Below are 27,520 nucleotides of genomic sequence, written 5' to 3'. Positions count from 1 at the left end.
CTGTTTTAGCTCCTGTCTTCGCGTGGGACTTTGTTTAACAACTGTATAGTCTGATTTTTTTGTAATTCTGGCTTTATTTGGAACTCTGTTTCTGATTGGTTATTCGGGTTCATATTAATATATGGAGATTTTTGCTGGGTTTTGTTTTGTTTTTGAGAGAGGGTTTTTCTGGGTAGTCCTGGCTGTCCTGGAACTCACTCTGTAGACCAGGCTGGCCTTGAACTCAGATATCCACCTGTCTCTCTGCTTCCTAGTATTCAAGGCCTGTGCTAGGATTAAAGGCGTGTGCCATCACCATCCGGCTATTTATTTATTTGTATTTATTTATTTTTGTAGGACCAAACACTCCTGAAATGTTTCATATTAAGGAGGCAGTCAGGCTCATTTGATAACTTAGCATCCTCCTCCCCCTATCTCCTGCCCCCACAAATAAAGGAACATTTGCTTCGGCTGCTGATCAAAACGTGACTACCAAGGACGACCTGTCCCCCATCCCCTCTGGGGTTCTTAGTCGACGTGATAGCACGGTGGACCTCCAGCTGGTAACACTCTAGGCACCTGGACACAAGGCCACACACGCCACCAGCTGAACTGAGATGCCAGCACCCACACCAGTGTGCGGCGTTTACCTGTGACCGTGAGCGTGGCCGTGCAGCTGACACTGCCATACTCATTGGAAGCTTTGCAGGTGTACTCGCCGCAGTCCACAACCTGGGTCCTCAGGATTTCCAGGCTGGAGACGTAATTCGAAGACCGAATGGAACACTTGTCACTCTCGTAGATCTCTCTGCCGGCTTTGAACCACTGGAATCGGACGTTGGGGGCACCTTGGATCTCACAGGTGAATTTGGCCAAGTGACCCAGAGCCACCTCCAGGGGTTCAATTCTCCGCTTGATCACAGGGGCCGCTGCGAAGGGAAGCAGAGGCCATTAGCATGCCACCTTGTCAGGCACCCCACATTCTTTTTGCAGACTAACTTTTGTTGCTGTTAACGAAATAGAACAGTTGAAATTGGTGAGGCGGGTTGCGGCAGTCTAGGACACGTGACTGGAAGATGAGCATGGTCGTGAAGGCAGAAACAAAAAAGGTCAAAAAGCAGCAGCTTGTGACAATTCCGACTGTTACTCAGCAGTGAACTGGGGAGGGTGGCTACCGAAACGAAACGTGGTGCTTTGGGCGTGCATGCATAACCACGGGGCGTGTCACTGAAATCCACCATGCTGACTAAGAGCTGAAATTAAGGTGAAACCACGAAACATCAGCTGAAGTGGTGAGGTGAGACAGAAGCTAATAAACAGAAATAAACACAGGGAGACGACTAATCATGGTTATCTGGAATTTAGAGAAGAGCCTGGCAATTTCAGAACGCCTACGTACTGAGAAGGTTCTATTACTTGTTATCAAAGCACTTTCATATGAAAACATATTTATCATTATAAAACATATGAGAATATGTTTTACTTAAGAAAATCAGTAGCAGTGTGGCTATGAAAATGCTCTGCCTAACGAGGCAGTCGGAGAGAAATGTAAGCTAATAACCATGATTACGTCTATACTTCTTTCCTTCCTGTTCTAAGTAGCTGGCATTCCAGAAAAGAGGCAGATAAGTGAGGCTTCAGCGGTGAAACCTAAACCATCACAACTCAGTGGGTATTAGAGCCAGATCCCTTTAATCCCCGACGTCCAACCTCTTCTTCCAACAGTGAGCTTTGCTGATGTCCTGGCTTTTCCACTGTCATTTGAGGCCTCACAGATATACTCCCCCTCATCCTCTGCCTCTACCGTGTCGATGACCAGAGTGTAGTCATTCTGTTCTTGTAAACACTTGAACTTTGTGTCTGTTGACACCAGTTTCCCCTTGAAATACCAGTTCACCTCCTGAGCATTTGATATGGAGGACGTAAAGCGGACAGTCCCGCCTTCCTCAGAAATGGCATCCACTAAGGGTTTAAGTACAGTAGGGCACTCTTCGGCTAAGGTACCATCAGTTTCTTGTGACTTTACTGTACCGGCCTTCTGGGTGCTACTCTCTTCTGCTGGTTTCAGAGTCTCAGCCTGTGCACCCTCATCAGCATCTCCATCTTTAAACTGACTTTCCACACTCAGACAACCGACCTGGTCTTGGGAAACGAGATACTCAGTTTCAGCTTCTGGTTCTACGATGACCTCGACTTGCTGTACCTCCGGAGAGTGGTCTGTTCCACCCTGCACACATAGTTTGGCTTCTTCCCAAATTCTTGGATCCTCTGCTGTTAGGATGTTTATTTCTTCACATATGATGGAGCACAAGGCATCCCTGAGCTCCATCTTCAGGTTAGCCATCTGAGGATCTATGTCGTCAATAGCGATGGTTAACTCCTCGGTCAGCGACTTCACTGAAGTAATAAGGTAGGTGCAGAGGATGCGTTTGGGCTCCTGAGTGAGGTCTACAGCCTTGACCTCCACCTTGTCAATGCCTCGCAGCCACTCAGACAAAAGACTGCCTTGCTCAATGGCAACTGCAGCTTGCAAAGCCCTGCGGACCTGGGTTTTCAGGTGTAATCGCTGCTCTTCTGGAATAGCAGGAAACAAAGTTTCCTTAGTGAGCAGGTCACTTCCCTGAACCTCCATCACTCCCTTGACTGCCTCGGGCTCTTTCTTAGGCTTAGAGATTTGGCTGGCGGGCCCCGCCATGTCCCCTGCTTGTTCTTCCTTGAGTAGGACCTGCTTCTCCTCGTGTGCTAGCGGGAAGCTCAGGGACCTGCCTTCCTCGGAGCTCTCTGCAACACCTCGCCCTACGCTTTCTAGGGGTTCTGCATTCGCCAGCAGGATTTCGCCTTTTTCTGTGCACGTGTGTTCAAAAGGGACTTGGGGCTCAAAATGCACATTCGAAACGGCAACCTCAGGACCCTCTAGACTTTCCACATGGCCCTCAGCTACATCCTGACACAGGAGGAGAGCTCTTTGCTCTTTGTCCACTTCAGAGACAATCTCTTCTCCTGACTGAAGTGCTTCGTCAGCCACAGAGGATGGATGTGAATGACTGGGAGCCGCTGGTGGAGAGCATGGGGGGATGTTTGCAGGCTCTTGGAACTGTGGAAGGGTTCCCTGAGGGTGGACAGTCTGCATCTGTAAAGGAGGAGGTGGCTCTCTGTCCAGCTGTGTGTGAACAGTGCCATCAATGGGAGGAAGCTCCCCAGTGCTCTCCAGAGGGTACAGCTTCTGAGCCTCTATAGTCACCCCGGTATGCGGTTCACTGTTGTCAATGTCATGCTCATAAGAAAGCTGGAGCTTTTCTTCTGTCATTGTAGCAGCTTCCGGAATGGCATCCTTGACAAAAGCTGTGGCTTCCTGCTGTGAATCAAATGCCTGAACTGAAGGGCCCCTTGCGAGTGTTTCCAGAAGATCCCCAGGAACTCCTGATGTGGGCTCTGTTTTGCAGGAGGCGTCTGTCAAATCCGTGTCCTCCAGAAGTACAAGAAGCTCTGCGCCGCAGGTGGCCTCGCCCCACATGTTCTTGGCCTTACAGACGTACAGGCCACTGTCTTCCCTCTGGGGGTCGTTAACAATGAAGGTCCCAGAGCCATCAGGATTGTGAATGATGGTGTAACACACATTGGTAAAAAGTGGCACATTTCCTCTGAACCACAAGACGGTAGGGGCGGGTTCTCCATGCACCAGATACTCAAAGACAGCAGGGATCCCTGCAGCACACTGGACTGGTTTTAACTCCTTGAAGAAGTAAGGAGGACAAGGCCCCTCAGACTCCTCCTGAGCTTTCTTCATTTCCGATTCCACATCTTTGTACCTCTCCCCTTTGGGGGTTATTTTTAGATAGGCACTACACACTGTTTTCCCGTATTCATTACTGGCCATGCAGGTGTACTCTCCCTCATCCTCAAATCTGGTGAACAGAATGATCAGGCTGTGGTTATCCCCATCAAAGACAAATTTGTAGTCGGCAGAAGGGGTTAACAGCACCCCATTAAAGAACCACTGAATTTTAGGCTTAGGGCGGCCAATGACAGTAACAGACAATTTAGCTACATCTTCAATGCTTATTTCGGCATCTGATATTTCTCTGATGAAAACCGGGGCCGTGCCTTCCTGTCTGGAGTCAAACGGAGTGGAATGAGCTGCAGGCTCAGATAAAAGTTCATTCACGTTATGGAAGTGAAGATCAGAACTATAGGTTGGAAATTCTTCCTTGGCAGACAGAGTACTAGCAATCTCTGTGTGGAGAAAAGTTATTATGATATTATGATAAGATTTTGCTTAACAAATAGTATCAACCAAAGAATGAGATACCAATTACCGGCCTTCTGCATTGGAGTCAGACTATGGTTAGATTTATCAAAAAACACCTTCTTAAATTTTCTTAGCCTGCTATGGGAGCTCAAACAGATATAACTACTGCATCAAAGCAACTTTCTGTCCAATTCATCTGGTAGGGTTTACAAATGTGATATAAGCCTAGATCTGAAGTTTGAAGAAGTAGCAGATAAATATTTATAAATCATAAATCCAGGATTATTTACATCAACTTCTAAAAAATGTATAGAACTGTTATGTACAGTTTTCTTGAATCTAATGATTGTTTTCAAAGAAAAAAATATGTTTTAGTTAGTACTTCTAACTGTATATCAACAGCAACAGTAACAAAAGTGGGGACCTACATCAGTAATCCTAGCACTTGGAAGGCTGAGGCAGGAGGATTTCCAGTTCAAGGTCAGCTTGAGGTCTTTCCTGTATCAGACTACAGGAAAGGTTTGCTTCCAACTCCTGAAAGAGCCACTGTTGTCTATTACTAGAAAATTGGGCCTTCCTCATTCAAGTGACTAGTCAAAGTACTTTAAGAAATGTTTTAAAATAAGACATTAGTTAAGGAAACAGAGAAAGCAGAAATAAGAGACGATGATGCCAGTATCAAAATGTTGGTGATAATTTATTGTGTAAGTCAGTTGTACAGCATTATTGAAGTAACACACATTCTGTCAACACTATCACAACCAAGTGAGAGACATGTAGTCTAACGAAAGGAAGTTGATTCTTAATTCAGTCTTCTGAGGAAGTAGCACTGCCCTGTTACTCGTAGGTTTATTGCCTAAATGAAAGGTAGTTTTGCCGTGCTATTAAACCACTTCCCTCTCGCTCCACATTGGTGTCTTAATTTCTGACTGGTCTAGACTTTCAGTATGGGAAGGCAGGCCTTGGGTCTGCAGGCCGTAAAACACTAGTAAAACTTGTCTGCAGCACGTGGGATATTTACTAAGCTACTTGGGAGTGTCCCCGAGAAACCACTGATTGCATAAACTTACAAGACCAAAGGTGGCCACTTAGCCTTGGGTCTGCGCTGGGTGCATTAGCTTCCCCTTCTCTTAATTCCCCAAAATGACCTCAAATAGAATGGATGGGATATAAAGTGCCCTGAATTGATTATATGTAAAAATATTTTCAAAAATTTCCCCTATTTCAAAACATGCTCGCTCTCTCTCTCTCTCTCTCTCTCTCTCTCTCTCTCTCTCTCTCTCTCTCTCTCTCTCTCATTACTATTGCAGGCTTTAAAACTGGGTGTCATGGAGTCAGAAAGCAGAAAGTTCTATTTGACTACTGTGAGTGTGGGGGAAACTTACTTTCTTCTTTCAGCTATTATTATTCAACACATCTTCAAGTTCAAGGCGTCTAAGACTAGTGGAATCATCATGAGAAAATCTAATAAAGATTTCCTTATGTGAATGTATGAGTGTACTTAAAAATCAACAAATATGAAAGCATTTTCTGTCTCTATTTTCACCACTTTTCTGGGTTTTGAAAGTGATTGTGTTTATAATATGCGGTAAGTGTGTTTGTCATGTTGGCTATGACACATACAGTATAGGACTAAATGTAGAAAAGACTCTTAAGGCCCTTGCTACAGAATTAGCTTTACCAGAGTCAGCTTGACAGTGATGTGGTCTATTATATCTAACTTCTTATCAAAAGGCATTTTGTACTCTCTGGTAGAAGCAAAAATCATTGTTCCACACTTATTTACACTGGATGATGGTCACTCAAAACAAAGACATTTAAAAAACAATTGGAGGAGACAATCAGCTCATCTCCGTGTTTCCTACACATGCTTTTAATCTTCTGGTTTGGAGGATGGGAAGTGATTTCCATTGCGAGAATAATATCAACAGATGAAAGAAACACAATAAATATGGTAGCTCTAACAATTCTTATGGAAATTAAATCTGAAATAAATGTCGTATGTTTGATAACCAGTATGAATATGGCTAATACAATCATGGACCTTAAACATTGCATACTCAGGCATATTCATTCTCTTCCACTGTTTTCTCATCTGCTACAAACTGAAACTCACTACGTTAGTTCTGTGGCTGTCACCACCAGGTGACAAAGAAGCTTGCTGTTGACTATAATTCCTCAGGTCTTTAGATCTAATTCTACATTTTTCTTTAAGAAAACTGACTTTTTTTCAGTTATTATGTCTTATATGCAAAGAACAAGGTCCACATTGGTTTACAGCCATAATATTAAAGCATTTATCAATTAGTAAAACTGAAGAATAAAATTAAAATTCACTGCACAAACATAAATATCCTACTGGAATTTGAATGTTTATTAATATATAGTTAATTTTAAAGATTAAAATTTTATAAAAATAATAAAACTTACTCTACTGCCATATATATATGCATATATATATATATCCTTTAATAAAAATTTTCATAGTGTCTCTATTAGAGATCCTGACACTGATATATAGTTAAAAATTCATATGTAGATGAAATGTTAAAACCCCCAGGTTGATGATAGATTAATGCTGCACTTGCACTTGATGCTCAAAATGAGAAAATAAGATATTTCCAAATATGGAATATCTTTATGTTTTCCTTGCAAGTGTTTAAAAGAAGACTTGATTGGGGGAGGGGGAGGGAATGGGAGGTGGTGGCGGGGAAGAGGCAGAAATCTTTAATAATTAAATTAATTAATTAATAAAAAAAATCAGCAAGAAAAAAAAAAAAAAGAACCTGCAGAGACTTTGACCCCTTCAAAACCAGCGATAATGCAAACACTCAAAATTAATAGTAATGATGAAGATATCTCTTAAAAGCAAAATTCATTATCAAGATTGCAACACAAACAGATTATGATTTGGGCAAAGCTTGTTTTGTTTCTCGCTTTGCCATCTTGCATCTGAGTAAATCAACACAGCTTTGTCTGAATGTGAAGAGGCTTAGTGTTCATAAATGACTTAGGGCCAGGGGGTGTTTCCTCTTACCAGCTTCTCTACGTGCTCATCCAGTATGATCACCTTTTATCCTGCTGTGCACCTGCCAGTGACCTGCTAAAAGAGAATTCTCAGACACCCTGTGGAGGAGGGGTAGCTGAAAAGGAGAAGCACAAACAGTAGGTAGCCACAGAGGTGTTTAATTGTGCCGGATGGACAACACACAGTGTAACTGACACAGTGGTGGTTTCTGTGTTCAGACCACAGAATATTTACATGCATTATAAAGATGAGATTTCTGCACAGAAAGACCACATCTCCAGGGGGCTTCAGGGTCACGATCCAAATATAAAGGTTACATCTGGAAGGTTGCTAATCCATAGATACTGATAGTGCCTGAGGCCCCGAAAATCCCACTTTAAGAAAGGGTGAGAACGGCCGAGCTCCTAGCCTCTCCTGAATTGTTCGTAGCTACACAGCTATACTGTCCCCCATCACTTTTCAGTAAGCCTGTTATGAACAGATGGTGGAACCCTATGCCGCTTTCCTCAGCACTGAACCTTGATCCTTGGACCAATTTTCCATCCTTGTACCAAGAGACTGTGGGTCTCGGAGAACCACGAACTAAACACTGGAAATACGCTGCTGTCCCTAAAAGAGCGCGACAATCCGAAACACCTTTGATAAACCTGGGAGGGCCCTCTACCACCTGGAATTCAAAAAAACTGTCTGCATATTTGTTCCTTAAGAGTAATTCCTCCTTCTGACTGCTTAAAGTCACTTTGCTTGTCCTTGGGGTCACTGCAGAGACTGGTGACCCAGAGACAGAGTCTCCCATGGTGAGGAAACCTCGGCAGATGGCTTCTCCTGCGCTGTTCAGAGCTCTGCACCTGTATGTCGCACTGTCTGAAGGGCTGATGTCTCTGATTTTAAGGCTATGGCTGCCTTTCTCCTCACTGATGACGTACTTCATGCCATCTGGCTCAATGCACATGTACTCCTTATACCATTTGACTTCTGGCGTAGGGATGCCTATGACGGAACATTTGAACACGGCGTCGGAGTTTTCTGGAATCTTAAAATCACAGATGGGTGTTATAAAACGAGGGGGCATTTCAAAGGCTTCTAAATCAATGTTAAAATCGGTGCCTTCTTCCCCTCGGGACGCCAGACTGGGATCTACTAGATGCCGCGGAAGGATATCTAAACTCACAATCATGCTCTTATGGTCAGGAGTAAATTCAGGGACCGTGACGATCTTCACCTGCTTCTCAAATTCCGTCACATCTTTCTCACTTAATTCCACCTCCAGGACAATCTCTTGAGGGGAAGGTGTTCTTGAGGAGTTGGCATTTTCCAAGTCAAACTCCATGACGTGTTGGTGCATTACTGGTGGTGGGAGAGCCACAGCCCTTTCCTCTTGGGGTATTATGTCTACATTCGCAAAGCTTTTTGCCTCCCCGATGATGTTGACTGCATGGCACATGTACTCTCCCCCATCTCCTTTTTGAACGTTAGAAATTTCTAAAGACCACACATTGCCCACCCTTTCTATCTTGATTCTGTCATCCGGCTCCAGCAAAGATTTATTTCTATACCATTTCACACCGGGGGCCGGGAGACCCTCAACTTCAATGATGAAGCCTAAAGTTGTATTTTCATAGATCTTCCTTCTGCTTAGCGGTTCGATAAAAGATGGAGGTGTTTCATTGTCTTTGGGCTCGATGGCTTCATTAGGTGTGCCGAATGAATCTGAACGCCATATTTCGGAAGAGGAACTCCTCTCTTCCGTAGGCGTATGGAAATGTTCGTTTGGTGTGCTGTCTTCCCTCTCTATTTTTGACAGGTTCGTGCTTACATTTCTACTATGGTTTGGTCCTCTAGTAGGAATAAAATCTCTCTTTAGTCTCTCCCCTGGGGGAGTGGAGTATCTCTCCAGGGCCTCCCCTGGGGGAGTGGAGTATCTCTCCAGGGCCTCCCCTGGGGGAGTGGAGTATCTCTCCAGGGCCTCCCCTGGGGGAGTGGAGTATCTCTCCAGGGCCTCCCCTGGGGGAGTGGAGTATCTCTCCAGGGCCTCCCCTGGGGGAGTGGAGTATCTCTCCAGGGCCTCCCCTGGGGGAGTGGAGTATCTCTCCAGGGCCTCCCCTGGAGGAGTGGAGTATCTCTCCAGGGCCTCCCCTGGGGGAGTGGAGTATCTCTCCAGAGCCTCCCCTGATAGTGTAGAGTATCTTTCTGGTATTTCACCTTCAGAAGGTGTGGAGTACCTTTCGCCATTTTCCTCTAAAGCAGTGGCTTGTCTCTCCAGGGGCTCACCTCTTGTATTTGCTAAGGATTGCTCAGTTACCCCTGAAGGTTTAAAATATAAATCGGGAGACTTTGGAGACTCCACATGCTCCACAGATGACGGCGGGCTATAGAACTGATCGAACTCAGGCAGCTCCTCACTGCTTGTACTTCCCACATCAATAGAAACATCAGACTCGGGAGAATAGGGCCGTCCTAGAGATTCCTGTTTCTGGTTGTAATATTCATACACAGTGCTGAAAGTTACTTCTTCAACCTCCATGGAGGTGACCGACGCACTCTGGACAAGTTCTGCCTTGCGCTTGGTGTCTCTAACCTCCGGCACCTCATACTTTCCTGCAGCAAGTAAGTACTGTGTTAGGGAGCTCTCAGACGCCCCCTCTTCAGTTGTTTGAGCCTCCTCCAATCTAGGAAGACTTTCAGGAAAACAAGTTTCTACCTTTTCTCCTTGCATGGTAGAGAAAGAGCTTTCGTTTTGAACATGAACTTCATGATAGGTTTCTTCTCCTGAGACCTCAGTTGTTTCCTCTCTCTGGTCATCTAGGTCCTGCTGTTCTCCAGTCATTAAGAACGGCAAGCACTGACTGAGAGAGAGCTGTCTGTGAGGCTCGGCTGCCCCCTGAACGTTCCCTCTGGGGTCTTCCAGAGTTCCGTTGTACCCCTGAGCCACACCACATGCTGGTCCCGAGGTGAAGCTCTCTTCCATCTCAGGAACCTCCAAATGTTCCTCCTCGCTCGCTGCCCTTTTCAACTGAGAAATGAAACTATGTTCATCTCCTAGAGAACCATTTTTCTCAGAAATGTTAGCTTCTCTCGTATCAGCCGGTGAAGTCTGAAATAAAGACCACGATTCACCATGCACCGTTTCAGAAAAAGACTTAAGCGAGTGATCGGTTTTTGAAACTGCAGGGTTCCATTCCTGTCCATATTGAAAGCTTTGGCAGATGGGAGTTTCTTCTTTGCGGTGTGCTTCCTGTTTGTTCTCCATTTCTTGCTCCTGGAATACCTTGCCTGGATCTTCTACATGAGAATACATTTGCTTTAGATCAAAGACAATGTCTTCAGGACTAACCATTTCTGATGTACGTTGTTGAATTCTTAAAGAGTTTTTATCTTGTTGACCATTGGCCAGATCTTGGGATTTTATGCCTGCACTGTCTATCTGTGAGTGAAACTGCCTGAGGTCAAATGTAACAGGTGCTTCAAGCTCACCCTTCTCTGAAGCTATGGTTTGATTTAAAGGGTGTTTTTCCTCCTGCTGTTCCCTCTCTTCTATTTCAAATTCCTCGGGAGCTTGACGCAAAAGCTGCTTCAAATCCATCACAATGTCAGCTGAATCTGCTTCTGTATGTGAAGACATTTCCTCTGTCCAATGCATATTTACTCTCAGATTGCCCGAGCCTGATTCTCTTTGCTGTACAGAAACCTCGAGATCATCCAGCTTCTTCTGTGGGGCAGTAACAAAAGATTTCTTGGTCCGCCTTTTTTCTAGAACTCCCTTTTCTGCACGCTGCAGCTTTTCGAACGCTATGATCTTATGCCTCACCTTCTTCCCTGGGTAGTACCTCTCTCCTCCAAGGGCTTCTTCGTAGGTAGTGACAGGTGAAGCTTCCATATCCTCAACAGCATCAGAGGTTCTCTTAGCGTGACTATTCAACACATAATCGCTTTGCGAATGCCCTTGCGTAGTTCCCCATTCTGGTCCACGATTTCCAAAGTCATCTCTGACCTCTTTTCTAACGCTAGCTTTGCTGACATCATCAACAAATGGATAAACGGCATCCTCTGCTCTCTGTGGTTGAGAGGTTTCACTTACAGGCACCTCATCTTGGTATTGTAGGAATTCTGCCCTGTGAGGTTTATCACTGCCTGTGGGTCTAGAGGTGCCCTGAGTAGATTTGAATAGCTTCTCACTGGAAGTGGTACAGTATACTTCGTTTCTCTTGTCCACCTGCCCAACTGTCTCAAGGCTTTGAAAATACTCCCTGACAGTATATTCTCTTACATTTGGTTGGGCGGCAAAAGGACCAACTGGATTATCATAAAAATGTGTCCTTACAGATTCCTCCTGAACTTGGGCTTGCTGAGATTTAGAATACTGTGCAAAGGTTCCACTGACACTTTCCAGTTGGCTATATTCCCTGTAAGTGATGGCTTCTACGGTTAAATCTAAAATGCTCTCGGCTATGCCTGAATCATTTTCAGCTATACATTCGTATCTTCCAGAATCTTCTGATTTGACATCATTGACATATAACCTATGGCTATAATTAACCTTTTCCACCTCAAACTTTTGGTTCTGCTTTATGAGAACACCATTATGAAACCACGTGACTACAGGCTGGGGCTCCCCTGATATTAGGCATTCAAGCATTATAGAATCGCCTTCCCTACAGCTGGCATTCCTTGGCATTTCTTGTAATATTTTGGGTGGCTCATTAGTAATATCAGAGGAGAAGATAAACTTGTGTTTTGGTGACTGGCTGATTTGATCTCGAGGTATTGCTTCAGGTTCCAATTCAAACAGCTCCCTGTTTTCTTGGTCCTGTTCTGGGGTTGGGGTGGCTGAAGTTATCTGAATTTCTACAGGGAAGGAGAGCAACTCTGTGTCTGCAGAGGGGAGCCCTGGGGGTTGAGTTTTTGACATATAAAGATGTTCTTGGCCCTCTTGACTGAAAGATGCATGGGTACTTCTCGCCTGGTCAAAGGCCAATACCAGCTCTTCTTCATCTGTGTAGTCAGGCCACGCTGGGACCTTACGAGGCTGGGACTCGGACTTCGGCTTTGCCCGCACGCTAAGCACACCTGTCGCTTTTACTGTTCCGTACTGGTTAAACAGCACACAGGTAACCAAGCCTCCGTGTCGTGGCTGAACAGAAGGGAAGGTTAACGTTGAGTAGTTCTCGAAAGTATGAGTGGAGAAGCCTTGACTCCGAGGTATTGGCACCTCATTGATGTACCACGTCACTATGGGCTGAGGGTACCCTTGAAAATGACATACAAATTTACAGCTATCCCCCTCATAGACTTCTTGAGATTCAATATCCTGAAGAAATGAAGGTGGGCAGCGTGGTGGATGCCTTTGAAAGTAATTTTCCAAAGCTCTTGTTCTCTCTTCCTGCTCAGTTTTGAATTCTTCCACGTTTGTGGGGGACCACTGTCCTTCTCTCCAGCCCTTCGGTGTTCCTCCATCACTATCTACTACTTCAGCTTCTTTAACAGCTACAAGTGTAGCCAAAGACTCGCTGGAATACGGCGCGAGAACTCCAGGCACCCTTTCGGGAGCCTCACCTCTCCCCTCGCCCTTATGTTCATCTGTTTCCTGATCAGGGGTGACTGTTGATGCTCTAACCACAGTGCTGTTGGTGGCTTCTTCAAATCGACCCCTTGCTCTCGTGTTTTCACTTATGAGGCCATACTCGTCAAAACAGCCTTTTGGTAGGCTTTCTTCTAGAAATGTCTCTTGGCTCAGGTAACTTTCAGTCTGGAGAATGTATCCATCACCAGTCGCTTGGACACTTGGAGGGGGCTCTCTATTTTGGTGTATTTGATTAGGTAGGGAGTATGGATTTGGGGTGATTCTCTCAGCTGAGTTATCGACCCTACCCCTGTCTTCAACAAACTCACACACCAATCTCCTCTTCACTTCCTCTCTAGCGAATGGAGAGTCCCTAACAACATCCTCACCTCTCGCGGCCTTTAAGTTTATTTCAGATGATGAATCTAAAAGAGATAATTTCTTTTTCTCTAAGAAGATTTTTCTAGCCTCTCGCAAACGCTGCAACTTGACTTTGGTCTCCTCATCGAGGAAACTTTCACCTACGTTAAGCCAACCTCCGACATCCGATTTACTCTCTGACCACTCCTCATCATACACAAAGTCTGCTTTCCTGCCAGGGCTCACTGCTTTAAAGTGGATGGTTCTCATCATTCCCTTTTGTTCCACCGCTTGTTTTTTGTTAAAAGGGGAGCCAGTAAACCTCAGGTCAACTTTGATCCTGTCTTCTCTCCTCTCACCTAGAGCCCCCACGTCTTCCCAGGTCTGCTCTGCCCTTTTCAGAAATTCTAAGTACCGCCCATCCTGCCCTTTCTGGATAACGTGTAGCGACGCACTGGTCTCGGCGGACCCTTCACTGTTAACCGCCAAGAGTCTGTAACTCCCAGAATCTCGGCCTTGGACCCTCTTCACTTCTAAGCTGGAAGAATGTTGGTGAACATGATTCTCAGTGCTTATAACCCGACGAAGACCTGTGGGGATGGGCCTGTTATTATGAAACCAAGTCATTTCTGGAGTTGGACAGGCAATCAGTCTGCATGTAAAAACAACAGGTTCACCCTCTACAACATATTGAAATGCAAGTTTCTGAGTAAAAGTAGGCTTGAAGCATTCGGGCCAGGAGCTCGTGGACGACATTCTGCTTGCGTATCTCCTTGCCATCAGGGAGTGGTGCTCTATGTCTTCAGAGTCGGAGAAGGCACTGCGCATGTCTCCGGCAGGTTCAGCTTCTCCCTCAGAGAGTTCTTCTGCAAAGAAAATTAAATTACAAAGCATTTTACTATTTTCCACAGCACTTGGAAAAGTTGAAAATAAATGAAATTGCAAAATCGGAAATGAAATAAAGTGCATGCTACAGTCTCACAAATCCATAAAATTTCACTCACCATATTTGTTCGAATAAACGCAACACCATGCTCTGTTTAAAAGATTCTGACACGAAAACCGTTCGTTGTCGGGTCTGCTTTCTTCAGACTGCTGAAATTTCTTCTTGAACAAGCAAAAGTGCATTTCAAAATAACATATTCCTGTGTGCATTTGCTTTGAGAGCAGGACAACTTTGCTGTTTTGATGGCTAAGAGGAAAGTCTTACCTGACTTGCAGAGAGTAGAATAAACGCCCTTTCTGATCCTTTTGATTGTAGATTTAAATGATTAGATTTTTGAGAATTAACTCTTTGAAAAATATATAGAACTATAATCGTAAATAGACGAAATAAAATGAGAAGGCGTTTATTCGAACTAATACAGCTATAGAGTCATGACATTATGCAAAATAAAGCAGGCAGGGGTCACATGAGAGAGAGCTATCTGCAAGCCAGTATAAGAGACATATCAATGTTAAAGTGATCCGTGTGCATGAGGTGTAAACCAAGAATGGAATGTAAGGCTTCCACACATCCTAAAGGGAGTAGCATTTCTATTACAATTCATTCATGACATTGCATTCTGAAGACGATCGGTTAACGCCCATTTTTCAATTCATTTCACCATGGTTTTGATAACAAACTTCTACTTCATGATTTCATGCATTAAATGACAAATCTTCATAATACACGCTTTTCAAGATGGCTGAGAACATGAGACCGAACGTGGCTGATAAAGTTTCCATACAAGATTTACAATTACCATCCAACAAATTGCTGTGAAACACACATAACCATCAGCATACTAAACCAGGCATGCGACATAGTAATATATACTCCAAGAGATATATTTGCACAGTTATGCCATATCCTCAATAATACTAAGAGGAAGAAAGTAGGCCAAGGATTTCACTAATGTTCCAGAATTTCTACTTAAATCTCACATTCATCATAACAATACCTTTCATCTCCATTTCAATCTGCTGATCAATCCTCTCATGTAAAATGGATTCAGGGGCTAAAATGAAAAAACAATAACAGGAATTTTGGTGAGTAATTGCATACGGTTTCTGGCTCAGTTCATGATTCATGTGATAAACGCTGCCCTTCTATTATAAAAAGAGAAAATGCACTCACTCCACCAGAGTATCCATGCCAAATGAATGGATGAGCTGATGTATCAGAGTTGGCAGAGTAGGGTCCCAATCCCCCCATGCCTTTACATGCACTCGGGAAAGTAACGTGAAAGCTAAAGGAATATTCTCTTGTAATGTCCTACTGACTACACGCTTGCTAAGAGATGAAACCACATTTATTAGGAACATACACTTGCTTGCTTGCTGGCCACTTTCAGGTTTGTTTGTTTTTTTTCAGAACAATCCATTTTTTAATAGTAAATAGTTCCTTGATTTGAACCACCACTGAAACTTGAAACTATACAAAGTCCAATTACACAGAAGCCAGTGAACAAAGACTCCTCAACTCTGAATGGCTTTTATTATACAAGGAGCAGGTACAGCTTTGGGCATAAGGTAGAGCTTATGGTCTCTGGGACAGTTTCCAGGACAAGGCTGATAGCCTGGGACACATGTTTTCCAACTTATTGTGACATCGGCTATGAGGGCTCTTTTTTTTTCTCTCATTTCTTTGTGATCTTTGGCATGATATAAAAGACAACCCAATGATTTCTTCAATGATTTCTTTAACTTCATAGGTTGTTTTAGATTGTGACTCTCCAAGTATTATACTTTTAGTGTCTGAGCAAAGAGTAACCTTTGTAACTACCCTGCCTCGTGATTCATTTGCTAGTTAAGGATGAAGTTAGGGCAGGCATACATTAGATGTGTTTGGAAAAATACAACTCATGCTGAATGTCAAGGAGGTGGATTGTCATTAAGATGGGAAGGAATGCAGCATGTTAGGCTCAAAATTAACATCTGATGCATCTATTTTATTACGCACTTAAGACCATATTCAAACAAACTAACAAGCCGGTTACATTCCTATTTGATCTTGGTGGGCAGCCATGTAGATTATATGAATGTATTAGATCAAAATAAAAGAGGCACATATAAATACTGGCTTTATGTTAAATAATCATATGCTTGTGCTCAACCCTTCATTCTTTGAACACCTAAAAGCATCTTATCTTTAATACTTTTATAACACAAGAAACGCTGTCTGGGTTTCAAAATGTTCTCTTGTTTCAGTAGTATTTTAAAAATATAATCATTTGGAACTGAGCATATAAGAATTCCTGGGGCAGAAGCATGCAGGTCAATCCACTCTATCAAGGAGACACTTGGCACTAGACTTTTCGGAAATGATCTGAAAGATCCAGACTTCTCCTACTTCTATAACACAGCCAGCTCTCAACTGTACAACATGGCAAAACTGTCACCCCTGCCACCTACACACTCACAGATTCTGCACAATCACTCTGCTAGCCCAAAACCTACAGCGACACCAAGAGCCAGTGTTCTAGACGGAGCTGTTCAGAGCTATTCATTCACTGAGATGTATCTGCTGTGTGTTCATGGAGATAGATCCAGAGATTGCCATGGAACAAAGCAGCTCCAGAAGAGAATCTTAGTGATGTTATTAGGTGAATGAATGAGGCTGATTCTCTGAGCTGGCAGGAAGGACAACTACAATTCTGTGCAGAGATAGCTGTACACAAGACAAAACTTGACTGTCCCTTTGCCATCACTATAGCCATCAACCATTTGATGAAGATCAGAGAGGAATGGCGGCTATTCCTTCCCACAACCCCCAGGGAAGCCTGACTTCTATCCACTGACCCATTTCCATGTGACCCAGTAGGTCCTTTGCCTAGAGTTACATAACACAAGCTCTTGGCATTTCAAATACGATGTTCTAATTTTATTTTTGCCTAAAAGGCAAGGTTACAAAGGGGAAAAATTTATGCTTCTCCCAGACAAATTTTTCTTTGCTCTTTCAGACACAATAGAGATTTGAGCGCAATAATAACTAAAATAATGACATTGCTGTGAGGAAATCACTATAATTTCAAGAGACTGTAAGGCTGTAAAAACAGTATCATTTAGAGAAAAATTATCTACAGACCATTAATTGTAGTCCAAATAGGACCTTATTATTCTCAATATCCAATTTTCTATTTTCATGGTTTATTCTCTAAACCCGGAACCTCCAGGCCTGAAAAGAAAGACCATGGCTGCAGCATGGTAAACTCATTTCTCAGTAATGATAATTTGCTGGACTCTTACTATGGAATCAATTAAAGTGAAATTCAGCTTAGCATCAGCTGCAATGATAATTACCCAAGGAGTACTAGGCAACTACAATATTTTAGCCGTCTCTGGTATATTTTGAAGGTTTGTTTCTGATAAATATTAGTAGACTCACATATGAAATGACTGGACTTCCTGATCCTGGACTTCAAACTGAATCTGGACTGGGGAGTTCAATTCTCCTACAAGTTTGGTTTATGATGTAGTCTACTTCCGTCAAGTGTTTATGGGTAAGCTGCTAGAGGGGGGTTAAGGGACAGATTCATCGGCTCTCTTTGGTTGCATAGAAAGTTTTAGAAGGTGATGAAGATGAAATGAAGCAAGTGGTACAGAGCTAAATGTCAGGTGACCATCTTCCATGACTAGCTCTGCTGAGCCTGTCTCTCCATGATCACCGTGCACAATACAGCGCTACAGCCCTCGGTCTACTAGTTAAACACTGTCTACGGCTGTTGTTTCCAGTCTGTGGTTGCTTCGCTCGGATGCCTCTATCATCACACCTGAAGGAAGATTCACTCTTAGGAGACAGAGAAACTGAGCAGTGTTGCCTAGCTTTACAGTGAAGTCCTGCAGAGGCAGGAGAATGTCCTCCCACCCCCTAACTCTTCAGCAGATCTGTTTGATAACTCAGAACTTCCTGCACTTAGTGACAGGGGTGCAGCATGACGCAACCTGTCTCCAGAACAGACGCAGCCGTGTGAGTAGAGCTTTGAGATACACTCTCAAAAAACAGAACTGTATATTGACACGATGGCCTTTGACATGACTTAGTTTCCTTTGGAATATTTTGCTTTCCTCCTTTGTGAGAGAGGAATCGTCTACTGCCCACGACTTTGCGGACTCTCTTACATCTTTCCTAGAGCTTTGCCTATCTAGAGCTTGCACCTTACAGCTCAGCGACAAGAAAACGAGAAGAATGTCATGTCTGAAACGTTCTCACTTGTCAGTAACAAAAAATGGCATGAAAGATGAAGGTGAAAAAGGCCATTGCCGTGTGAATGGTACGCCAGCTGCAGCGTGCTCTAGAATACAGAACCACACAAGAGAAGAGTCACTGTTGGTGGCCCAACAATGGGTGGGGACTGAAGGCTTATGAGGACAGTGGACGACATCTGGCTCCTTCTGTCATCTTTTCAGCCATGCAGAGTGACACAATTTGGTCCCCTCTCCATCCCCACCCATTTTTGTTTGTTTGTTTTCTTTATCTAACTACACTGGACACAGTACTTGTTCGCTATCATATGCCTTTCAGCAGAAATGTCATTTGATTACGAACTGACGCACTATCATTTGGGAAAACAGACCCTTCTCAGAACGAAAGCATCAAGCAAAATCACTGCCTAACAAAATAATGATTTCCTATTGCATGAGACAGATTTCAATGAGACTCAAGCCTATACGTTAACCCATAGCTGGAGGCTTGGCAAGATACATGGCGAGTTAGTTGGTTAGTAAATTGTGAACTGACCGACGGATGCATGAAACAAGCAGCGGGGACTCTCGTTAGTAGCAGAGGGAGGGCAGACAGCAAACCAAAGTCCCTGGAGCAAGAGGGGCTTTACCTTTTGCAGTCACTGTGAGTGTAGCTGAACAAGTGGCTTCCCCAAAGCTATTGGCGGCTCTGCAAGAGTATTTCCCAGCATGCTCTGGGTAAGCATCGACTATAAGCATTAAAGCCATGCCTGTGGACTCCTCAAAATGGAAAACTACATCTTTTGATGGTAGGATTGGATGGTGGTTATGAAACCACTGCACTGCTGGTTTGGGAACACCAGAAACCCTGGTGTGAAATCTGACTGTCTCCCCGCTGTGCACCCTGAGGCTGGACAGAGGCTGGATGAAGACGGGTTTTTGGCCAAGGGCCTCCTTCTGAAATGAAACTGATGGCGAGGCATGCCATTGGAAGTGTGATGTAACTTCTCCAGATTTGCTAAAACCTGAAAAGAAGCAGGCCAGTTTTTAATGTTTTTTTTTTCCCTGCTTAAGTCAAAACTCTTTCGGAATTGTCGATTTTAAGTTTACCACAGGTTTCAGCGATGAACTAGAATCCACTCCAGTCGTAATGTTTTGTCACTATTGAGTCAAAGTCACACAAATTCATGTCCATTTTCCAGATGGACAAGCCGAGACACAAATGGCTTAAAGAACAGAATGAACTCCATTATTGCTCATGAAGGCAATACTGGAGAATGCAGCTAGGTTTAGGAATTAGTTTTCCCGCTCTGTTTATAAATCAAACTTTTCTGTTTTGTAAACCACTTTAAATTCATTATTAAGAAAATGTATAATTATAGTCCTTAAAATTAAAGAAGAAACTAGAAGTTTCCCTAAATCCTTATGTATTTTTGGATACATCATATAAATTATACTCACTGAGAAAAAATAGCATGATTGTGTGTGAAATTCTCTTACAATTGTTGTTATTATGTGTGTGTGTACGAGAGACCTGGAGCATGCTAAGCAAGTGCCATACCACCAAGCCACACTCCCAGACCACTGTTACTCTTGCTTGGAATTAAAGTCCTCAGTGACCAAGAAAGTATTTCTGATTACAGTATAGCTAATGAACAGAAACATTAAACCACCTCTCAACACTTAGGGGTCTTTTTAGTCTTGGTGAATCACCTATCCTATGATCAGAGCTGAAGTCATTGTAATGCCTATGAAATCATAGTTGTGTCAAAACAACATGAAGATGGTCCAGTCTCTACCCTAGGTCAGTAAAAAAGCAAATATACCCCCCCTTTTTTTTCTCAGCATTTTTCTCTCCATTCTGATACATGCTGATCAGGAAGCAGAAAGCCAATAGGGACCATAATATATCACAAAACTTTATGGAGAGAAAACAGAGCAAAATAAAAAGATAAGGGTCCCGAGGGAGCTGGTCAATGAGGAGCAGAAACCGTGTGCAACATAGGAATCACAAGTTAAATGAAGAGAACGGAAGGGCCAACACCTTCATGACCTCATGACTAGCAACTTTAACAGGTATTGTGAAATTCTTAAGTCTTATTCTACCTTCTAGCCGCAGGGTGGCGGTGCTGGACACTTGGCCCACAGAATTATTAGCGACGAAAGCGTAGGTTCCTTCGTCTTCTGGATAAGCCTCGGCGATCTCCAGCTGGTAGGTGTCTTCAAACTGTGTCATCCTGAAGAAGCGAGATGGCTTGATTTTCTTATCTCTGCAGTACCAAGACACCTTCAGATCTGCAGAAGAAAACACATTTAAAGCAATTTTCTCTTATCTGTAAGCACAATCTTGATTAGGCCACCGATCACATTTCTTTGTTTTTTTGGTTTTTTTTAGCTTAAGATCTTAAACTTTTCTTTCGAACACACTGTACCTGTGTGACTATATGATGCTCATCTTCAGGGAGGAAACACTCTAGAAAGATCCAGCTTCTCCTATCGCTGAACTAGTTGCAGTGTTTCAAAGGCTAAAATTTTAGTTGTAAAAACATTTTTTCTTCTGTTTTAAGAAAGTCTCTTAAGAGTCTCGCAAGGCCCACACTGGCCTTGAACTCACTGTGTAGAAACTGGCCTCTGACTTCAAATATGCCTGCCTCTAAGTCCTAATGCTGGACTTTCTTCTCCAGGGTGAAGAGCTTGGTACATCCCACTACAAGGTTCTGCATATATTTCTACTGACAGTTTTGCCATTGGTGAACCAAAGGAAGCACAGTGGCAAACAAGAGCTGGGGCCCACTAACAACCAGTGCAGTAATGGAGAGGAGAGAGAGACCCTCTCTCAGCGGAGCATGTGGCCCATTCAGCTTGCCCGCCACTGTCCAAACTGCTCATTGGCTGTTCGTGGCCTCTGCAAGGCTCTCTCCACCAGCCATGCATTCCCTCTCGTCTGCACCTCTGCTTCCTCAACTTCCCCCTCTGACTTCCGGGATACTTTCTCAGCGACCCGTTCTCCCCTGGGTTTCCCTGGTGAGGGCATCACCCTCACCTTCCAAGCTTCTCTCCTGCTCTGTTCTTTTTCCTTCTATTTTTCCCTTTGCCCAACACAGTAATATTTCTAAAGACAGGCTGGATCATGCCGCCTAGAGGTTAAAGGTCTCTGAGTGGCTCCTTGGCGGCAAACAAGATGAACTCTAAAGTCTAGGCAGAGACCCGAGAGCTCTGGTGTCTGGCCCCTGTCTCTTGCCTATTCCTGGCAGCTGAACTTCAAATTTAAGTGGATCCCAGGCCATCAAAGCCTCTCATTCCCTCTCAGTCTGTTATGCTGTGTGCTCTGATCCCACCACCCCCTTTCCCATGCACACACCTTCTCCAGCCATCATTCTGACAAAGAATACTTTCTATGTGACGGCATTTATGACTGTGGGATCTTAGACACACGTGTCTCTTCACCTCTTAGAAAGCAAGAGCCCAGCCCGGCCACTCCCAGCCCTCAGCGTCTCCACAGCAGTGGAGCAGGTAAATATTGTTAAAGTTAAAGAGGCTGCTTAAGCAAATTGTGGACATATTTCATCATGAGATTAATAATTCTTTATTATTTAATTTATCTGTCATTCTCTAAGTCTCTAACGGATCAGGTTTATTTCCCATAAAAAATCTCTAGTGAGAAGCTAGTAAAATTTACAGTTTTCCAAATTTCCTTTCTACCAGTAGGGGGCACCAGAGACCTGCAGCAGAGAATGCTTTCCTAGTGAGACTGCAGCCTGAGACTGTTTATTTGGGCTTCAAGGCTTCCTTCCTCTCTACTCTGAAAGTATAGTGTGTGTGTGTGTGTGTGTGTGTAGTATAGATATGGTATATTGCATTTTAAAATGAAATCACTGCATTAAAAGAACATTATCAAACTCCCTTCTATGTACTGGTATCCAGCATGTCTCAAAACCTGCACGTCAAAGACACAAGGTCCATAGAACTTGCCTACATTTATACCCAGTGCAAGCCTCCAAGGCTGTAATGAATAAATGCATTAGCAGCAGTCAGTCGGGAGCCATGCCTACAGGTGCCTTACATACATCATGCTTTAATTATGCTCATAAACCGAGCAGGTCTATTAGGTTTCTTGATTAGCATCTCCATCCCAGAGGAGGACGCCATGAGGTCAGAAGATCTATTGAAATCCTAACTTGTTTAGGAAAATAGCTGTGGGCAAGGCAGAAATTGGGTTACAAACTCTAATGGAAGAAGCCTAATAAACAAAACAATGACTACCAAGACTGGAGAGTTCCCCTGTAGGGTCGCCACACAAAAACCAAGAAAAAGAGGAAGTCATTTTCATCAGGGGCAAATCAATCATTCATTCCTTTGATTTATCTCGTGAGCGTCTGAGGTCAGGCCACATTCATTCCTACACTTTTTAAACTATTTTATTCTCAAAGTCAAGTGCGGGGAACGGCTGGTGACATTGGAGAAGCAGGCCCACGATTGAAATGGAAGCGGGTAACCATGAATGGTTCTGTGCGAACAGTGTGTCGGATGCTGCCGAGAGCTTTGTTTGGTAAACAGTGATATTAGCCATCTCACAGCATCTGTTTCAGCCACCACCAATTTTCCATTGAGTATCTGCTATGGACAAAAAGTATCCTTTTAGGGCAAGGGTCCTCTTGCTTTCCTGGAGTCTCTTCCCTTCTAGGTTGCTCTAGGATCCAGACACCAGGATCTAGACACTAAGCTATAACCCCTGCTCTCGTGAGACATACATTCTAAGTTTTAATGTAATAGTTTTCTCATTATGTTCATGACGGAAAGAAAACCAACAACACCATAAACACATGTGTAGGTAATGCCCTGGAGCCACAATTTCCGCCTCACCTGAGTTTAAAGCCTAAACTTTTGTCCACTACCGGACTATACCTCCCACACGCCATAGGCTCAATAGTGCCTCACACAGAAATGGCTTCTCCTGAAATCTATGAAAATGCTACAATAAACTTATGACAACTGCAAGCTTTGTCATAATTTCCCCATTAAGATTTTATAATGTAGCTATAATCATAAGGGTGCTGGATGTTTTTGAGACATTTGTGGAAAAATCTTCAAAGATTTTCAGAAAGAATAGTTGTACCACCTTAACAATTTTTAAGAACACAAAGCAAGGTAGTATATAATAATATACATATAAAACAATATATATACAAAACAGTAGTATATATAATAATGATATATTCTTAAACAATTCTAAGTGAATGAGAGTTGGCTCAGAGGTTAAGAGCACTGGCTGCTCTTCCAGAGGACCCGGGTTCAATTCCCAGCACCCACATGGCAGCTTACAACTGTCTGTAACTCCAGCTCTAGACGACCTGGCACCCTCACAGAGACATAGATGCAGGCAAAATAAATAATCAAATAATTCTAATATATCTGTTGCCAAATGTCCACTCAGGTTTAAATCGCTCATGAGAGATCTTCCGGAAGGAGGGAAGGATGAAGAACACTGTGCAAACACCATCCTGTGATACACCATCCTTGTGTAAACATCAGCAAGGACACCTTTTTATCAAATGCCTACCTGTTCCTGAGACTCGGCACTGGAAACGTGCTGGCCGCCCCTCCGACGTGACCGTGTCCTGAAGAGGAGTGATGATGGCAGGGGGGTAAACTGGCATTTCCTGATCTGGAGACACAACTTCTGGAACTAAACAAAGAAACCACAGAATTTGTCATGTGTCCTCATAGCTCTCACCATCGGACGCCCACGGCTTTCACAGGAGAATATCTTTAGAGGTGGGTAGCTATCCATTGTTACTCCCCCAGGAGAGCTTCAGGCCAGCTTCCTACCTTCCACAGAAAGAGAGGCCGAGGTTGTGGCTACTCCATAGTCATTCTTGGCTTCACAGGTATAGACAGCCGCATCCTCCGGGAAGGCCTCAATGAGCAACAGCGTGTACTCCTGCCCATCGTGGAGGAACTTGCACTTGAAGCCGGTGGAAAGCAGCTGGTCCTCCTTGTACCAGGAAATTTTGGGCTGTGGTCTGCCTGATATCACTGCGCAGAAGCGAGCGGGCTTGCCGGACTGCACGGTGACAGGCTGGAGCTCCTGCAGGACTTGGGGTGGTTCAGGAGCTAGAAGACAATGCCAGGAAACAGCCCATGAAGGAGAACCAAGGACAACGGTAGGCAGCAGGCAACTCTCCACTCATTTGTTTCAAGATGGCTATGTGTCTAGAGACACAAAATTTCGGCATCGTGATATCTGTACTTGCCTCAGAATATCAGAATATTTTTTGCATGACAAAAGATTCTTTTTCCTTTCAAGGAAAGGAAATAACTTTAGAACGCTTTATTCAAAAGTTTCATAAGAGGTGTTGAGAGGTGTAAGGCACCTAAGTATGACATCATCATTCTGGGTCACTGGTGGCGCACATCACTGGACAGCTAAAAATCTAGAACAATTCCTATATCCTACCTAATTTTAAAAGTCATTTGAACTTGAAATATCACATACAAGTATTTATGTATGTGTATGTCACAGTGACCTTGTTACATACACAGGCTGGTGAGATATAAGCGTTAGCTAGTTAAACACTATTCCGTATGAGTAGAGTGCCAATACATAGATTTAAAATTTAGCTTCATGATTATGCTAATCCGTGTATCCTCAGTGTTGGGTGAGGAGAGCACTAACAGGGAGAAGGGCTTCTCTGGGGCTGCATCTGGTACTACTTCTCTACTCTGCTCTTCCACCTTTCTGCTGCAACTACAGAGGAAACAAAACTGGCTGTCATGGCAACTGCATCTTTCAGGGAAACTAGGGATCATCTCTATGATGTTAAGACCACTCTAGGACCCCTCCATCTGACTAGTGGGAGTTTTCTCCAAGACAGCCAGAGATGTGGCTGGGAGGCAGCTTCCACTCTTTCCTACATGTCTAGGTTAGGCTCTCCTGTCAAGCTGAAAATTCAGTGATGGCATTTCTAATGAGGACAGAAGAGGTTCACTGACAACCTCCTGAGGATGATCAGGAAGCTCCTGGGAGCATGAGGAATTTCACTTCCAAAGGCAAAGCACTGATCTTCGAGCCTGGGGCAGAGCCTCATTCTGCCTGTGGCTCTCTAGGTACACCAGGGTCTCCAAGGAGATCCCTGGGTTTCCCCAAGCTTTACACTGAAGACTGAAAATGTCTCCATGGCTTGTATAGTAACGTTATTTACATTTAAACAGTTAGGACAGAGAACTACAACAGCTTTATGCCATATATGGACAGCCATCTGGAGTATATTATAATTGACACACAATGGATGGTCAGTAATGTCAATCAAACAAATGAAGCCCTGGCCAGCAGGCGCCTTCTGGAAATGACATCTCAGCAGTTCTCTCAGCAGCTGCTCTTTTTTCTACAGGGCTGATGTGGACACAAACACAGTTACATCCAAATGAGTGCCATGGGCTTGTCCGAGAATTCTCAGGCACCGCCACTGTGATGGTGGCATAAAAGTGGATTCCAGACGAAGCCACAGCCACGCAAGTCTAACCACGTACCATTGACGTAGAGAGTCACAGAACTCCTGTTCCTTCCTGCCACAAAGGTGTATTCGCCTGCGTCGCTATGTCTGGTCTCAGATATGAACATCCGGTGAATCCTTCTCTCCACCACATACTGGTGTCGCTCTTGAACTTGGAAATTGATTTCAATGCCGTCTTTATACCAGTGGGCATCAACGTCATCTTCGTTGACCTCAAACTCCACAACGGCACGCTGCTTCTCGATGACCTGTCAATGCAGCAGCACAACGAGAAGACTGGAGATGAATCTGCTTCTGGTTCAGTTAATCCGTTTCGCTTAAAGAGCATGAAAAATCAGGTCCTCACGACATCGTGAGTTGACTGATTATAGCACGTTGTAAATTTTATCCTGCATATTTCTGGGTGAATGGTACCCAAACCTCTTGTGTAGGGAATCAAATTCATACCTGGGCTAATGAGGGCAGGATGCTCGAGGAGACAATTATTTGTCTTCTAACGTTTGTGCTTTAATAAATAATAACTGAAATGATGACATTTGACATCTGGGGGAATTTAATTATTTATAGAGGTCTTTGAAGCCACCCTTCAATCTGATTTCACATCCTATGAACTCTAACTCTGTAAACTAGAGAGCAATTACTGTCCTCAGCTTCAAAGTGGGCAAAGCAAGGTTTAGAACCAGAAAATGAGGCAAGAGAGGCTGGCTGGTCATGTGGGTCTTTGCTGCAAGTCATTGTTTGTTTGTCTGTTTGTTTTAAACACAGAACAAGCTCTCTAAAGCATGATAGTTTTTTCTGGAAGACAAAAATGATGGATCTGAACTCAAAATGAATTTCTTAGAACACATTCCCTCCATCGTGTCCTCTGAAAGATCAGCACCCAAAAGGATGAGCACTGTAAGCCAGTGGACGTTATGGTGGTTGGCATAGGCAATTAAAGGACGTACTTGCTGAGTGACAAGAAACTGTGACTGAACTAATGGCAGCCTAAGAACCCAATCCAACAGGGAAAAGCTAACTTCAATCTTTAAATTCCAAGATTACAAAAGTTAAAGGTCAGAAATTAAAGCATAAGAGTGGATTAAGAACTACTGATGATTTGTCAATATGTTGACAATACCTGAACCTCCTTCTTAATACTTCGGATGCGGACGTCCCTGCCCTCTACAAAGAGGTTAGCAGTTGACATGTTGCCGCCTGCCACCACTGTGTACTTCCCGGCATCGGACATTCGTGCGGATGGGATCAGGAGGCGGTGGACGTATTTCTCCTTCTGAATCTTTATCCTGTGGGTGCAAGGACACTGGAGCTTAGTGTATGGGACTCAGAAGGAAGCTGGAATGACTGGAGACAGCAAGGCAAGGTAGCTGACCTGTCTGCCATCTGAAGCTCTTGGCCGTCCTTCATCCACTGGACAGTAATGTCGGGTTCAGAAACTTCACACTCAAACATGGCGCGTTTCTTCTCCAGAACCTTAATGTCCTTAATGTGTTTCCTAAATTCGATGTGACGAGCTACAAAACAGAGCATAAAAATTAGCACTCGACATTGTCATCGATATGTAAGTCACATGCTATTCGATCTGCGCACCTGCAGTCATCTGACTCGCAGATAACAGGGCAGGTTCCACCCCAGGATAACCGTGAGTGTTGCCCAACACAAAA

The 27,520-nt window shown here is 43.8% G+C and overlaps 1 protein-coding gene across 1 annotated transcript in view; it reads right to left on the bottom strand.

Annotated features, from left to right (window-relative positions):
• Ttn (titin) overlaps positions 1 to 27,520 on the bottom strand; it is a 270,030-nt gene that overhangs the window by 203,612 nt on the left and 38,898 nt on the right. Inside the window, exons 39-46 of the mRNA XM_057755570.1 lie at positions 27,229 to 27,370; positions 26,977 to 27,142; positions 25,873 to 26,104; positions 24,172 to 24,456; positions 23,903 to 24,028; positions 20,449 to 20,637; positions 15,120 to 15,176; positions 630 to 908 (exon numbers count right to left, since the gene is read on the bottom strand). Coding sequence (XP_057611553.1) covers positions 630 to 908; positions 15,120 to 15,176; positions 20,449 to 20,637; positions 23,903 to 24,028; positions 24,172 to 24,456; positions 25,873 to 26,104; positions 26,977 to 27,142; positions 27,229 to 27,370 — 1,476 coding nt within the window. The remainder of the gene's footprint in view (positions 1 to 629; positions 909 to 15,119; positions 15,177 to 20,448; positions 20,638 to 23,902; positions 24,029 to 24,171; positions 24,457 to 25,872; positions 26,105 to 26,976; positions 27,143 to 27,228; positions 27,371 to 27,520) is intronic.

The sequence above is a fragment of the Chionomys nivalis genome, chromosome 22 (assembly GCF_950005125.1).
Source record: "Chionomys nivalis chromosome 22, mChiNiv1.1, whole genome shotgun sequence".
Lineage (NCBI taxonomy): Eukaryota > Metazoa > Chordata > Mammalia > Rodentia > Cricetidae > Chionomys > Chionomys nivalis.
The sequence above is the reverse complement of the archived record's forward strand: the minus strand, read 5'-3'. Positions and strand labels throughout refer to the sequence as shown.